This window comes from Myotis nattereri (genome assembly GCF_964212035.1).
Source record: "Myotis nattereri genome assembly, chromosome: 5".
NCBI classification, from domain to species: Eukaryota; Metazoa; Chordata; class Mammalia; order Chiroptera; family Vespertilionidae; genus Myotis; species Myotis nattereri.
The window spans coordinates 18,426,895-18,441,003 of record NC_138080.1 but is presented as its reverse complement, the minus strand read 5'-3'; the positions used below and the strand labels follow the sequence as shown (position 1 = coordinate 18,441,003).

The following is a 14,109-nucleotide window of genomic DNA, read 5'->3' as shown; positions in this document are numbered from 1 at the left end:
TGTTGTCCTGCTTCCTCTTATCTCCAAGGGCAAACACTATGCCTTTCTCTCTCCACCCTTGTGCTCCAGCACCCAGGACCCTAATCACAGCAGGTCTCAAACTTGACTGACTCCAAGGAGCAGGGGCCTGGGGAGGTGGATGTTTACTTCCACAAGGACCCCATACACTCCTTCCTTGCTTAGCCAAGCTGAGGCTTGAGCACTTCCAGCCTCCTGACCACCTACAGACCACCTGGAGGTCCTGGGTTTGAACCCTATTGCTCCTCTTGATGGCTGTGGCCTCTCTGTGCCTGTTTCCCTGGATGCCAACTGGGCTCGGGGGACACAGCTGTGCCTTCAGCTCAGCAGTACGGGGCAGCTGTTCTGAGGAGCAAAGGCGTCCCTACAGCTGCTGTTCACAGACCCTGGTCTCCAGGACCCCGTGCCAGGCCCCTCCTGTCCCAGCCTTGGTTCCCAAACGCCTCTCGCAAAATGGCTAGCGCAAACATGGTTCAGGTGGGGAGCCTGGAGTGGAGACGTTTATTGACAGAAGGGGGTTGGGCTTCCAGCCTCTGCTCTGACCAGCCCAAGTGAGGGAGGATGGATGAAGGCGGGTGCCCAGCGGGGAGGGCAGCACGGCTGGGCCTCGCCTTCCCACTGAGGAAACTGCATCTGGGGCCGGCCTCAGGCGCTGGGAGTATATTGCAGCACTAGCCGGTCAAAGTCATTTTCCTTCAACACAAAATGGGGGCAAAAGAGAAAGGAAACACATGTGAGTCAAAACCTGAGTTCCAAGCCCTCCCTGTGGGCCTGGGGGGTCTGGGGCTCACCTTGGCCTGGTACTCCTTGATAAAGGGGTGGAACCTGTGTGCATCCTTTAGCTGGGACAGGTAGCGGTTTGTCACCTGTGGGGAAGGTGAGACTGAGGTTAACTGAACACAGGGACCCCCTGTGGCTCTGGCCTGCAGGGCAGGCGTGGGGGCGGGGGGGGGGTAAGGGCCCCTCAGCACACTCCCTGCCAGGAGCCCGGATCTCCCCACATGTCCTCCATTGCCCCACCCTGGAACAGTGTCCAGGCTTGGCACGTGAATGGGGGTGTACCACAGTGTTCACGGGAGTGGACTACACAGGGACCTGAAGCCCTGACAGAGGGTGGGGGGCCAGGCAGAGTGGAGGTAAGTCAGGGGGAATGGAGTTGGGAAGGAAGATGAGTCTGAGGAACCCAGAGGCCTGGGGACTGAAACATAGGCCCCAGCAGAACCTTTGCTGGCAGCCTTGCCCACCCACTAGGCCAGGTCTGACTGTATGGGGCTGGGGCATTTGTCTGTCTGTCTCCCTGAGACTAGGAGTCTGGGTCTGTTTCTACGGTGCCTGGAAGGGTCAGCCTAGCTGTCCTGCACCACCCTAGCTGAGGCTGCCCAAGATCTCTTCTGTAAGGGCCAGGAAGCGACTACCACGGATCCCTGGCTGGGCCCTGGCCAGCTGGGTCAGTCACCAATCACCTAGTCAATGAGCAGTGCTCCAGCAGCCTCCTCCCGCCCGACCCGCAGACAAGGTGGGGATCACTCCCTTGAGCCCCTTCTCCACCCTGTTGCCTACCCCCCACCCTGAGGTAGCACAGGTCAGGGTCCCAGCCCTGCTGCCCTCTCTGAGCCTCAGCCCACTTGTTCATAGGACCCATGGGACCAGATGACTTGTGGCCCTGGCCAGGGTGGGGGTCCTGGGAGAACAGCTGCAACTCCAACCTCCCAGGCCCCAATGGCAAGTGTACCTGCCCATGGGGAGTAGTTTTTGGCCCAAACCCCAGGCCAACCCTGAAGTCCAGACCTTGAGGGCCCGAACTTCCTCTGGAGCTGAGGCCACACCAAAACCCCCACCTGCCCCAGGCTGGCTTCGTGAGGGCCAGACAACCCTCCTGCACCTGACTGGGGGAGGGCACCTACCTCAGGGGGCTTGCCTAGGTGCTGAGACAGGACGATGAGGTTAACCAGCGTCTCCGGGTGGCCGCTATCCTAAAAACACGGGGACACAGGGCAAGCAGGGTCAGCACCTCTAGGCCCCAAACTTGACCTGCTCACCCCCATCTCGGGCAGGATGATGGCCCTTCCCCACCGTCCTGGGGTGGGGCTGTGACTTGCACAGGCCACACCTTCAGAGGTGGGACAGGCTCAAGGCCCCAAGACCCTGAGTGCTCCCCGCTCTGGCCAGTCTGCCAGCTGGTGACCTCAGGGTCCTCCCACCTGCTCTCCCTCTTGAACCTGGTGCCTCATCAGATCAAACCAGGACAGTGCCCCCTTGCCGGGAACCATTCACTACAAGAATCTCAAACCTCAGAGTAACAAAGCCCGACCAGAGGCAGCCTCAGTGCTGCCACAGCCAGCGGTCCCTCCTGCTGGAGGATGGGGTCTGAGACAGCAGGCAGACCCCACCCGCCCCGCCTGCTCCCTGGAGGTCTTGGCAGGAAGTGGCTGGGAAATTACCAGAAGCTCCAGGAGGGTGACATCACCCCACTGGCTCATGCTGGGCTCTGAGGCACAGGGAACTCTGGGAGCCGGTTAGCCAATGCCTCCGCCAGGAACCTCAGCCAGAGCGCCTGGTGGCTATAAGGCAAGGATGTGGGGGAGAGCCCTGCTGGGGCACTTGGGGCAGAGACGCTCCACCCAGGACGCATGGCCGCTGCAGGCCGCTCCACCCATGCTGCCCTTCTTTGCAGAGACCCAGCTTCTCGGGGTGTGTGTGGGAGGCAACCAATCGACGACGGGGGAAGGTCTCTCAGTTGTTTCTCTCTCTCTCTCTCTCTCTCTCTCTCTCTCTCTCTCTCTCTCTCTCTCTCGTCTCTCCCCCTCCCTTCCACTCTAAAAAAAAAAAAAAAAAAGAGTCAATGGAAAAATATCCTCAGATGAGCATTAACAACAACAAAAATAAAAAATAAAAAAGATGTTTCCTAAAAATGGAAGGAGCTTTGATATCTTTTCTGGTTATAAAATATAGTGCAAGATCTCAGGTGTGAGGGGCGAGAAGAGACCTGTGACCACCCCAGAGGAGTATTCTTGGTTCCTCTTCTTGACAAGTTCCAGGCACCACCTCCTGTCTGCAGCCCACTCTCCCCTCCCTCAGAGTGAATGTTGGGTGTCTCTTCCAAATACAGACCGAGATGAGGCATCACACTGAGGCCCCCAGACCAGGCAGCCAAGGTAACAGCAAGGAAGGGCTGGGGCATGGCTGTCCGCTCAGCTCAGGCCAACTCAGACCCCAGCTGACAAGGTCCTCCCATTTCCAAGAGAAGCTAGAATCAGGATTTTTGTTTGCAATCATGAATTTTAACTGATTCAGCAATGAAATCCCCATGTGACCCAGGTCACCTGCCTCCTCTCCAGGAGCCCAGGGGTATGGGCTGGGCCCGCCCTACCTTGTCCAGTGCCTCCTGCAGCACACCCTCCGCAGCCTCCCAGCGGCCCTGGGCCATGTGGCAGGCCGCCTGCCCATTGAGCAGCAGCAGAGTGGACAAGCACTTGTCGGCCATCTCCTGGAAGATGTAGTAGGCGTCCTGCAGCTTCTCACCTCCCTGTGGGGACAGTTCCGACATCACTGCGTTGTCACGCTGCTGCCTGGCCCTACACCAGCCCACTCCCTCAGAGCAGAGCAATTCTAACATTCTGCAATGGGTGTTCTGGCATGGCCAGCCCACGGCAGTCATTCCTTGGACACTGACCCTGTGCAGAGACCCACACAGCCTGGGCTCTGCCAAAGGGGCCAAAACAGCAAGAAGCCACCTCACACTTGGCTCCCCCAGCCCTCAGTTTACAGACTTGAAGCTGAAGCTTCCAAAGGGAGAGTTAGCCCATGGGCATCCAGCCCGAGGTCAAGTGGACACCACTGGGTCACATGGTTTGTCAAGGGTGGCCTCTTCTCTGTAACCAGCAGCGCTGCCCCTGCCCACCAGGGTCTGAGGTCTGTCCTCTTGCTAAAGGTGCAGGGCCACATTTGCAAGGGAACCTGAGACCAAGGTGTGCTTTTAAAAACAGGCAAGGCTACCAAAGAGTGCTGTCAGAGGGCTCATCCGACGAAACCGAACACATGCTAGAAACCTGCCTGGGTGTGGCCTCACCCCCGAGGGCAGTGTAGACACAGATGAGGAGCACATTTTAAAAGGCTCATACAAAAGAGCAACTCAGGGAACAGCAGCCAAGTGCCAGAAACCAGAAAAAGGGCTGCTGCCAGGAGACAGAGGATGGGGTGCCCAGGCATGTGAGGAGGGGGCTGGGCACGAGGGAAGGTGCCAGGGGGACACTGGCAACCACCCAGTGCTAGGAGCCCAGAGAGCAAGCTGAGCAGCTTCCAGGCACAGGATCAGACCTTGGAGGAGGGGGCACATCCCCGGAGAGGCGTGTGGGCAGATGTGCCCCAAGTCTGGATTGAGCCCCCAATTTGTTCACTCTGACTCTGGCCGAGCCACTTGTCTGCGAGAAGCCCGGAGTGGGGTTGAGATTGAGGTTCAGTAAAGTGGGAAACATACCAGGGGTGGCCTGGGAAATATACCAGGGGTGGCCTGGGCAGCGGGGGTTCCTCTGGGAAATGGGATCCTGGCCCCAAATAAGCATCAGCCCAGTGTACCCATGGAACCCCATATCTGTACTCCCCCCATGGGAGCAGCAGCTCTGGATTCAGGGGCCACCTCCGGGCACTCTGATGCTTCTACACCTGCCCCCAAGCCCCCTACATGGCCAGGGGCTCACCACGGCTAGGTTGACCCAGGCAGTAGCCAGCTGGGTGAGGGTGGCATCCTCATCTTGATCCTGCATCTTCTTTAGCTCCTTCCTGGGGGTGGAGGAGAGAGGTGGGAGGCAGCAAAGTGATATGGCTGGTGGTCCCCAACACACCCCTATTCCTTGCTCACAGGGTGCACACACATGCTGGCTCATGGTCTCTGGCCCAGCCACCCCCCGACCTTCGGCTCAGACATGCCAGCTCCACTACACTCAAAAAACCCACCCAGCACCTACATCACAGAGGGAAACTGAGGCATGGACATCGCCACCTGCAATCCTGCAGGGAAAGGCAGGTACGGATGGTGTGTCATGCAATGGACTGGAATGAAATAACTGGAGAAACAATCATGCCTCCATGTTCTGGTCTCGAGGTGGGTTCTGGGACTGTCCCCATTCTGAGTGCCCCCTTGAGGGCAGAGGACCATGGGGTCCTGACGTGGGCTTATCATTGTTCAGACAACCTGATGCACAGGCCCCAGCCCAGCAGCCCCAGGTGGGGACAGGTAGAGAGGGGCTTACCGGGCGAGGTCCACGCGGTCCAGCTTCAGCAGGATCTGCACCGTCATGGCCATGCTGTGCAACAGGGCAGATGGTCAGTGGACACCCTCCCCACCCACTCTCATCAGGGCTCATTCCATGTGGGTGCCATCTCCCAGTACATTTCTGAGTGCTCAGGCCACCAGCCCTGCCTTGCAGAGGGGGACACTGAGGCTGGCCACCAGTCCAGCAGAGCTGGATTAGACGTGGGCATCCCTTACTGGGCCAAGCCCCGCTCCACCCACCAGGGCCCTGGCTCCCACATCTCACACTGACCACGCTTGGGCTGGGAGCTTCTGTGGGGTCCCAAGAGTACAGACTCCAGGCCCACGGGCACTCTGTCCGGGCTGGACACCATACCCATGCCGCACACCTCCCCTCCCAAATTCAGTCACAATTCCCGAACCCATTCCTCCCTTTTGGCCCTAGACAGTTGTGACTGTCCACTACTTACGTGGCTGCTCATTCTCAAGTTTATCCACCAGAACGTGACCTAGCAGCCCTCATAGGAGCCTGAGAAACACTTACAGGGTCCACACCTGTTTCTAAGCTGGTGCAAACCCCTTTCTGGAGTAAGCTGGGACGTAAACAGATATGTGACAAATGTGGTGACCAACTAACTTCGGGAAGGCAGGCACCAGAGAGCTCATGGGAGAGGGCAGCTGCAACCTCGGGCCAGAGCTCTGGACACCGCACCCTGGATACAGTGTAGGTCCAGAATGCCCTCCTGGAGTGGGGGTGGAGCTGACCACACAGTGCGCTGGGCTCCAGAGCCCCAGCCCTAAACAAGGGTCTGTCTCAGGGGAGGGCTGGGGGGCCCGGGGAGTTTGTGGAAAGGCCAGGGCCAGAACACAACGGGAATGTGGATGCAGAAACCACAGGCAAAGACAAAGGTGCTTTCTGCTCTGCTGTCAGAACAGGGTTTTCAGCAGTGGCCCAGCCATGCAGAAGGGACCAAGAATGGGAACTGCAGCCTGAATGGGAGGCCTGGACCCTGCAGATCTCTCAAAGCAGCCTCCACCTCACCATCCCCATGACAACAGACAAAGAGGCTCTGAGCAGTCCGGAGCCGGGGGCCACTCACCACTCCAGGCTGTCCCCCTGGTGCAGGGCACGCAGGGCAGCGTCTGGGTTCTGGTCATGGAAGTAGATGGAGGCAGCCATCAGCAGGAAGGTGGTGTTGGTCACATCCACACTCCTGCTCATCTCTCGGTCCAGCTCAGCGACAATTGTGTCCCTGTTAAGACAAGGCGCTTAGGGCCAGGGCGGCAGGAAGCAGCCTGGCTGCTGCAAGAGCAGACATACACAGGGTGCACAGCAGCGAAGGGACAGAGCAGGACCAGCTCTCTCTGCCTAGTACCCTGCATGCCAGCCTCATCACCTTCCCACGAGGCACTTCTCACCCTCACACAGACAGGAAACCCGGGCTGGGTGCGCCAGGCCTCGGGGGGAGATGTGGTGCAGGAGGGGCCGTGCCCACCAGGCAGCATGAATGATGGTCCAGGCCTAGAGTGCCCTGGCCCTCAGAGCTACCAGGCCGCTGTGCCCCTAACACGGGAGGACAGGCTGACGCGTCAGGGGGGCCTGTGCAGGGACATGTGGCTGCACAAGTGAATTTCACACCAGTGATGTTGCTGCCTTCCTGAGGAGTCCTGTGTCCCAGCCCAGCTCGCAAACCACTTCTGACAGGTGGGCGCTGTGGTGGGCCAGGGGCTGGCAGCCCACCTGGAACCAGGACTGGACCAAGGATCAGCTGAACACCCCACAGCCCCAGGGGGGCCTGAGGCATGTTCTGCTTAACTGGAAAATGGAGCTAAGACCCTGTGTTTTAAAGGGGGTCGTGGGCTGCTACAGTTGACAAGAGAAAGGAAGTGTGGGTCCACCCTGCATCACCACTGCTATTTAGGGTCCAGTCTCTTCAAATGCATGTGCCATACAGGTGCTGGGGGGGCCACTGGCCAAGTGCATGTGTTTGAGGGCCTCTGGAAGGTAGGGACATGCCCGTCGCTGTCCACACCAAGGAGGTGAAGGACAAAGGCTTTCCCATGAGCCTGTTTCCGGTTCTGCATGGTGGGATCACGTACAAAGGTCACGGGATTAGTGTGAGGAGCCCCGGAAGCCATCTCTGGAAGCTTCCTGCCTGGCTCCTGGCCCACAGGGTGTGGACATGCTGCCTGCTGTTGTGGCTGTGACGTAGTTGTTCCTCACATTCTATACTTAGCCTCATGGGCTCTGGGCTGCCTGCATGGGCAGCAGAGTGTGCTGAAGGGATGGCTGCACAGGTGCCACTGTTTCCCGGAGCACTCGCCCCATGCCCTGTGTTCTTGTGGGTTCTTTTCTGGAATGCTTGCAGCAGCCATCGCTCCTGGAAGGCCCCCAGGGTTACCTCCCCTTCTGTATGAGCATGGGGCTCATCGCCCTGGCTAGTGAAGTACAGAGTGGGAGAAACGATGGCTCCAGGAGGCTGCTCATCTCTGTATCCTGAGGCTGTCGGCACAAAGCACCAAGAACTGGGGAACCAAAACAGGAATTTACTCTCTCAAAGGTCTGGAGACCAGAAGTCTGAGAACACGGTGTGGGCAGGGCTGGCTCCTTCTGGAGGCTCTAACAGAGTCAGTTTCAGGTCTCTCCTGGTGCTGGCGGCCGTAGCAGTTGTTGGTGTGTCCACCTCACCGCAATCTCTGCGCCTGTCTTCTCCTCTGTCTCTTATGAGAACATCCGTCACTGGACTTAGGGCCCATCCTATATCCAGGACGATCTCAAGATCCTAACTACTTACATCTACAAAGACCCCATTTCCAGTGAAGTCACATTCAGTTTCTGGGTGCCAGGACAACCCATCACTGCCCAGGTAGGGGAAACCGAAGCACAGGAAGGTGAGGGGGCAGGGAGAAAGGACTGCCCCCCGCCCGCCAATCCTCACCTCTGGCTGTCGCTGGCCAGGTACTCCGCAAACATGCGCACAGCCTGGAGCTCAGGGGCGGAGGAAGGCTTGATCTCATCCAGGACCACGCCATACTTCCTCTAGGGCGAGACAAGCACGCGGTCAGCTCCACCCGCCCTCCCTGGAACACAGAGCTTCTCACGGTTCCAGCATCACCCTAACGAAGCTCCATGCCTAGAACTTACACCCACCACCCCCAGGGACTCCTCATCCTGCCAGGTGCCAACCCCCACTTAGCACTGTCCCTTACTCTCCCATCCCAGGGGTGTCAGAGTCATAGCCCATGCTCACCTGTGCAAGGTACGCTCTGTACAGGAAGACATCCCTTTCCACATCTCTCTCCGGACTCGACGGCTGTGGAAACAGAGGCAGGTCAGGACCCACAGGGCCATGTGCCTGACAGGCCCTCAGAGGCCATGAGCCGACAAGGTGAAGTCCAGGCTCTGGCTTTCCACTTCCTGTGCCCTGGGCAGCAGGAGAGCAGCCTCCCCTGAGGGCACACAGCATGGTGGGACCTGATCTTGTCCCATCCTGACATCACCCCGGAACGAGGCTCAATTGTCAGCCACTCATCCAGGTACGGAACTGGGCACCAAGTGCCACAACGGCTCTAGCCACAAGCCAAGGGGACGGGTGATGCTGGAGAACAATGGGACCCGGGTGGAGATGTGTGACAAGGACTTTACTTTCTGTGACAGGTATTTCCACGTAGGTTGCTTCCGTCTTGTTCTTGTTTTAAAACACTCTTTAATTTAAACATGACACACAGAAGAGACAAAGGTTTGCCTCACGCAGAAGACCTTCCTGGGAGAGCCCAGCTCTGCTGCCCCAGCACAGTGACAGCTGTGTCTAGCCTGGGCCAGGTAGACCTCGGGGACCTCCCTGCACTGGGTGACGAGGCCCACGCACTGCACCGCCTCGGCCTAACCACTACCGAGAGCCCAGGAGCCGCAGTGAGGTGACCTCATACGGCATTCACTGTGGGACTGCGGAAGGGCCCGGGAGGTGGAGGCAGGCGAGGGACCCTCGCTTAGGAGAACAGCTTTTGGACCCCAGGATGCCGGCCAACTTCCTGGAGGCCCTGTATGCCTAGGACAGGTGGACACAGAGCAGCACAGTCCAGAGGGTGTGAGGGCACTGGCATAGGCTACCCTAGGGGCTGGGAGAGAAAAATGAGGTGGGAAGAGGGCCCAGCCACCTGGGGTGGCCTCTCCAGCAAGCGCAGAGAGATGGCCTATATGGCTGCCACAGCACAGGGTCTGGATGCACCAGGACTGCCCGCCCCCAGGTGACAACCAGATCCCGTCACCATGCCTTCTTCTCCCCAGCCTGAGGGGTGAGGTTGGTGAGCGACAGTGTCCTCCACTCAGGCCAAGGGAGACCACAAACAAGAGGCCGGGCTCCTAGTCCCAGCCTGACTCAGGCCAACTTCACTGCAGAGTCCCAGGGGCTTTCTCTGACCTTGGAGACCAGGCTGGGATCTGCTAAATAAATGACTTTCAAATGACCCTCAGAGGTACTGGTGTGGACAGCCCATATGGGGGCCCCACACCACTTTCAGTAGAAAAACAGACATGTTGTTTCGGCTGGTGTGGCTAAACAGTTAGAGCAAGGTCCATGCATCAAAGGGTCTTGGATTCCATTCCTGGACAAGAGCATGCACCTAGGTTTTGAGATGCCACCTCTTCCCACCCCCAGCCCCGTCAGGGCATGTGCGACAGGCAACCAGTTGGTGTGTCTCTCTCTCCCCTTCTCCCTCTCCCTTCCACTCTCTCTGAAACGCAACGGGGAAAAATATATCCTCTTGTGAGGATAACAAAAACAAAACAAAATTAAATTAAAAAAACAACAGACATGCTGGCTCTTGGTGTCTTTGAAGAAAGGACACAATGGGGGAACCTGAGGGGAACTCCTGAGTCTGAGAGGAAACTCTTAACCTGCCCATCTGTAAAATGGGCACCACAGCCAACCCTGCACGACCGCCAAGGTCTTACCAAAAGCCACACGTGGACACTGGGAGCTTCTCAATCAGAAGAGCTTCTGAGAGGCGTAAGAACAAGGACAGCCGGCTGGTGTGGCTCAGTGGTTGAGCATAGGCCCATGAACCAAGAGGTCACCAGTTCGATTCCAGGTCAGGGCACATGCCCCAGTTTCAGGCTAGATCCCTATAGGGGTCGTGCCAGAGGCAGCTGACTGATGATGTTTCTCTCTCATTGATGTTTCTCTCTCTCTATCCCTCTCCCTTATCTCTCTAAAAATCAACAAAAACGACAGATGTACAGACCAGGGGCACCAGGTGAGTTGAGCGCTCTGTGGGACTGTGGGTCCCCAGTTCTGACAGCTCATGCGAATTCCCTGGGAACTCAGAAACCAGCAAAGCCAGAAGGCCCAAGCCTGTCAATGCTGTCTGACACCAGGTGGTCTACCTGCCCCCAGTAGTGGACAGGTGCAGTGAAGCCTGAGAGCAAGAGGTACTATCTGGAGAGGTGAGTGATGGGGCGGGGGGGGGGGGGGGTTGCATCCCCTCCCCTATTGGCCATGAGAGTCACCTGACCACACTAGATGTCAGCTCCTCAGGCTTTCTTCTGTTTTGTCCCCAATACCTTGGTGTGCCTGCCATCTTGTGGGCGCTTAAAAAATGTCCAACAAACAGGGACGTGATGGTGACATAGTGCTAGGACATACCTGTGTTCCACCTGGAACCACCTCAGGTCCTGCCCATCTGAGGTTGCTGGGACACTGTCCCAAACTACCACAAACTGGGGGCTTGAAACAACAGATACGTATTCTCTCACAGTTCTGGAGGCCAGAAGTCCAAGATCAAGGTGTCAGCAGGGCCACACTCCCGCCAAAGGCTCTAGGGGAGAATTATTCCTTGCCTCGTCCAGCTTCTGATGGTTCCAGGCATTCCTTGGTTTATGGCTGTATCACCCCAACCTCTGCCTCCATCTTCTCTGTCTGCCTCAAACCTTTCTGCCTTCCTCTCCAATTACACGATTTAGGGCCTTCCTAAATCCCAGCTGATCTCATCTAGAGATCCTTCATTGAATCACATCCGAAAAAACCCTTTTTCCAAATACGTCATATTAATAGGTTCTGGGTTGGACATATCTTTCTGGGGTAGCATTCAATGCAACACAGGCTGCCTAAGAGGCTTAGGTGCTCCAATGGACCAGAATTCATTGACATCAGATGGCTCAGCAGGGACAGTGCTTCCATTCCCTGGGTGCCTCAGAGAGCCCTCTTGGCAATGTCTGTGGCTCAGAAGCTGGGTTGTGTGTGCCCCCAGCCAGAGTGATCACTGGTACGATTCCCTTTGTTTTCAGTCACTCTCTACGTATAGCAGATCACACTGGTTCCGTCAGCGGTGATGTAAAGTTTGCATATTATGATGTGAGAAGACTCAAATAACACACTGCTATGATGTGAGCAGCACAGACACATGGCAGAAGCCAAAAGGCGAACATGAGTACAATGCTGAATTTCACAGTGGCCCTACTGAGAAGTGTCAGGAGGGGAAACTGAAGCTCAGCCCTAGCTGCAGAGACAACATGAAAGAACTGGAATCTGAGCCCAGGTCCATCTCAATCTTCTCACAGCCTAGACCACCCTGGCAAGGAGGCACATACAGTTCTGACGGTGGGCAAATGAGGTTGCCCAGAGGGACTCCGCAGACATGATTAAAACAGAAAGAGTATACTGGTTACTCGGGAGGGCCCGTCTAATCACAGAAGCCCTAAAAGCAGAGCCTGGGCAGAAGGAATGCAGCAGAAGGGGAAATTCGAGACCTTCCCCATGGTGGTTCCAAGATGGGAACTGGGGATGGGGTGGAGCATACGCAGGCAGGTGGAAGGCTGGAGAAAAGCCTCTAGGACAGCGGTTCTCAACCTGTGGGTCGCGACCCCTTTGGCGGTCGAACGGCCCTTTCACGGGGGTCGCCTAAGACCATCCTGCATATCAGATATTTACATGACGACTCATAACAGTAGCAACATTACAGTTATGAAGTAGCAACGAAAATAATTTTATGGTTAGGGGTCACCACAACATGAGGAACTGTATTTAAAGGGCCAGAAGGTTGAGAACCGCGGCTCTAGGAGCTAAGAGTGACCCCTGGTGGAGAGCCCACAACCTGACTGCGTTTGAGAGCAGACTGTTCCCTAGCACCTCCAGAAGAGACACAGCCTGGACGACACCTTGAATGTGGCATGGTCAGCGCCACACTGGACTTCTGACCCAAGGAACGGCGAGAGATGAATAAAGTAGTGTTGTTTTATGCTCTTTGTTGTAAGTTGTCGGGGAAGCCACAGAAAATTAACACAATGGTGCAAATGTTATCTCAACAAACCCTGACAGCTTCCCGAAGATGCTCAGAGGCATCAGGTTCACGGCCGAAGAAGAGAGGCATGGAAAGCAAGCCTTCTCTACTTCAGAGTCTAAATTCCTCCCAGTCGTCCGGCTGCCTCTGTGAAGATGGCTGCCACTCCCTTCTCTGGTGCTCTGATGGCACCAAATCAGTCTGGAATAAAATCCAAAACCCTGCCGCCTCCCACCCTGCCCACACCATTCTCCATCCTCCCCCTCGACACCTCCCCCCTACCTCTGCCACACGGGCCGCGTCTGCCTTGACGACCCCGGGCTCACACCTGCCACAGCACCTTTGCAGTAACTTAGGGGGTTAGAAGCTTCTCAAAGTTCAGTCTCAGGTTCAGAGGACAATGGGAAAGGCAGGCCTGACTGGCCCACTCCCACACTCAGCAGCCACCCTTCCCCGGTTCGGACGGAGTTCTTTTTATCTCCCCTTGCCCACACGAAGGGCTCGAGTTGTACTGTTTACTCGCTTCTTTGTTTCCTCTCTTTGGAACACGAGGCTGTGGACACAGGCAGAGACCCTGCCATATGGTTCTCCCAAAGTGACAGAAGGTCCATGTCCCTCTCGTAAAGGTCCTGCCATGAAGATTCATTTTCTAGCTCAGACTGCCAGCTCATTCCCTCCTTCTCCATCACACGACTCCTGACTTGTGTACTCATTTACTTACTTGTTTACTGTTTCCCAAAAGAGAGCTGACAGTTTTGTCTATTTTGTCACTCTTTTGAGCTCAGCACGAACACTCTGCCTGACCCCCCCCCCCCCCCAGATGCTCACTGAGGAATGAATGAATGAATGAGCGAGTCTGGGGAGAAACAACCGGGCTCGTGGGGCAGGGTGACGCTGGGGACGTCATTCCTCTCTGAGAGCGGGTATTCTCACCTGTAAAGTGAGATAAACAGTCCCTACTTCACGGGGATTGAGGGTAGGGCGGCCAGTGTGGGCGCCCAACAAACGAGAACTACTGCCATTATTATTATAGAGCATAAACCCCCAACTCAAACGCCCTCCAGGACGCAGAGCGGGCGCTCTGAGAGTAAAAACTGCTATTGCTTCGGGTCCTGTCATGGGAGGATTACTCCTCACCGCCTCTGAAGAGGTGCGTGGGGGTAAACGCCGCCAGAAGAGTTTTTAAAAACAGAGCGCGACCCGCGGCAGCAGGAAGCGCCGCCACCTCAGTCCCCGGCCCCGAAGCGGCCGCACCTTCACCCGCTGCGCCTCGTTGATGCACTGCTGGTAGCTGCCGATGTAGAAGGCGTTCTTCACGTCGAACAGCTCGTCCACTTCTCCAGAGCCGCCGGAAGCCGAACCCGGAGCCGGGGGCGCCATGTCGCTCTGGTGTCACTCACTCCTCTTCCGGAGGGACACGTCTACAGGAAGCAGGGAGTCACCGCGGGGCACGCCGGGAAATGTAGTTTACTCGTTCCGGCCTGAAGATGAGCCAATGAGAGATTCCTAAACCAAAGTAAAGGGACGGGTGACGCAAGTGCGTCTTTCAGAGCATTTCGGGA

At 56.8% G+C, this 14,109-nt stretch overlaps 1 protein-coding gene across 1 annotated transcript; it reads right to left on the bottom strand.

Moving 5' to 3' along the window:
* Positions 1 to 490: 490 nt before the first annotated feature.
* On the bottom strand, positions 491 to 13,966 carry COPE (COPI coat complex subunit epsilon). The gene is made up of 10 exons (XM_081090734.1): positions 13,802 to 13,966; positions 8,521 to 8,583; positions 8,209 to 8,309; positions 6,370 to 6,522; positions 5,268 to 5,321; positions 4,716 to 4,797; positions 3,389 to 3,544; positions 1,923 to 1,991; positions 810 to 884; positions 491 to 711 (listed from the first exon to the last, which is right to left on the bottom strand). The coding sequence occupies exons 1-10, from the start codon at positions 13,925 to 13,927 to the stop codon at positions 664 to 666; spliced, it is 927 nt and encodes a 308-aa protein (XP_080946860.1). The 5' UTR covers positions 13,928 to 13,966; the 3' UTR covers positions 491 to 663.
* Between the last annotated feature and the right edge of the window lie 143 nt (positions 13,967 to 14,109).

Bases quoted from the DNA above. Each gene is read 5' to 3' on its own strand.
- COPE (XM_081090734.1), bottom strand. From the start codon at position 13,927: ATGGCGCCCCCGGCTCCGGGTTCGGCTTCCGGCGGCTCTGGAGAAGTG. The intron at 8,584-13,801 runs GTGCGGCCGCTT...CTGTTTCCACAG, and splicing joins ACGAGGCGCAGCGGGTGAAG to CCGTCGAGTCCGGAGAGAGA. The intron at 3,545-4,715 runs GTGAGCCCCTGG...CTGTCCCCACAG, and splicing joins CCTGGGTCAACCTAGCCGTG to GGAGGTGAGAAGCTGCAGGA.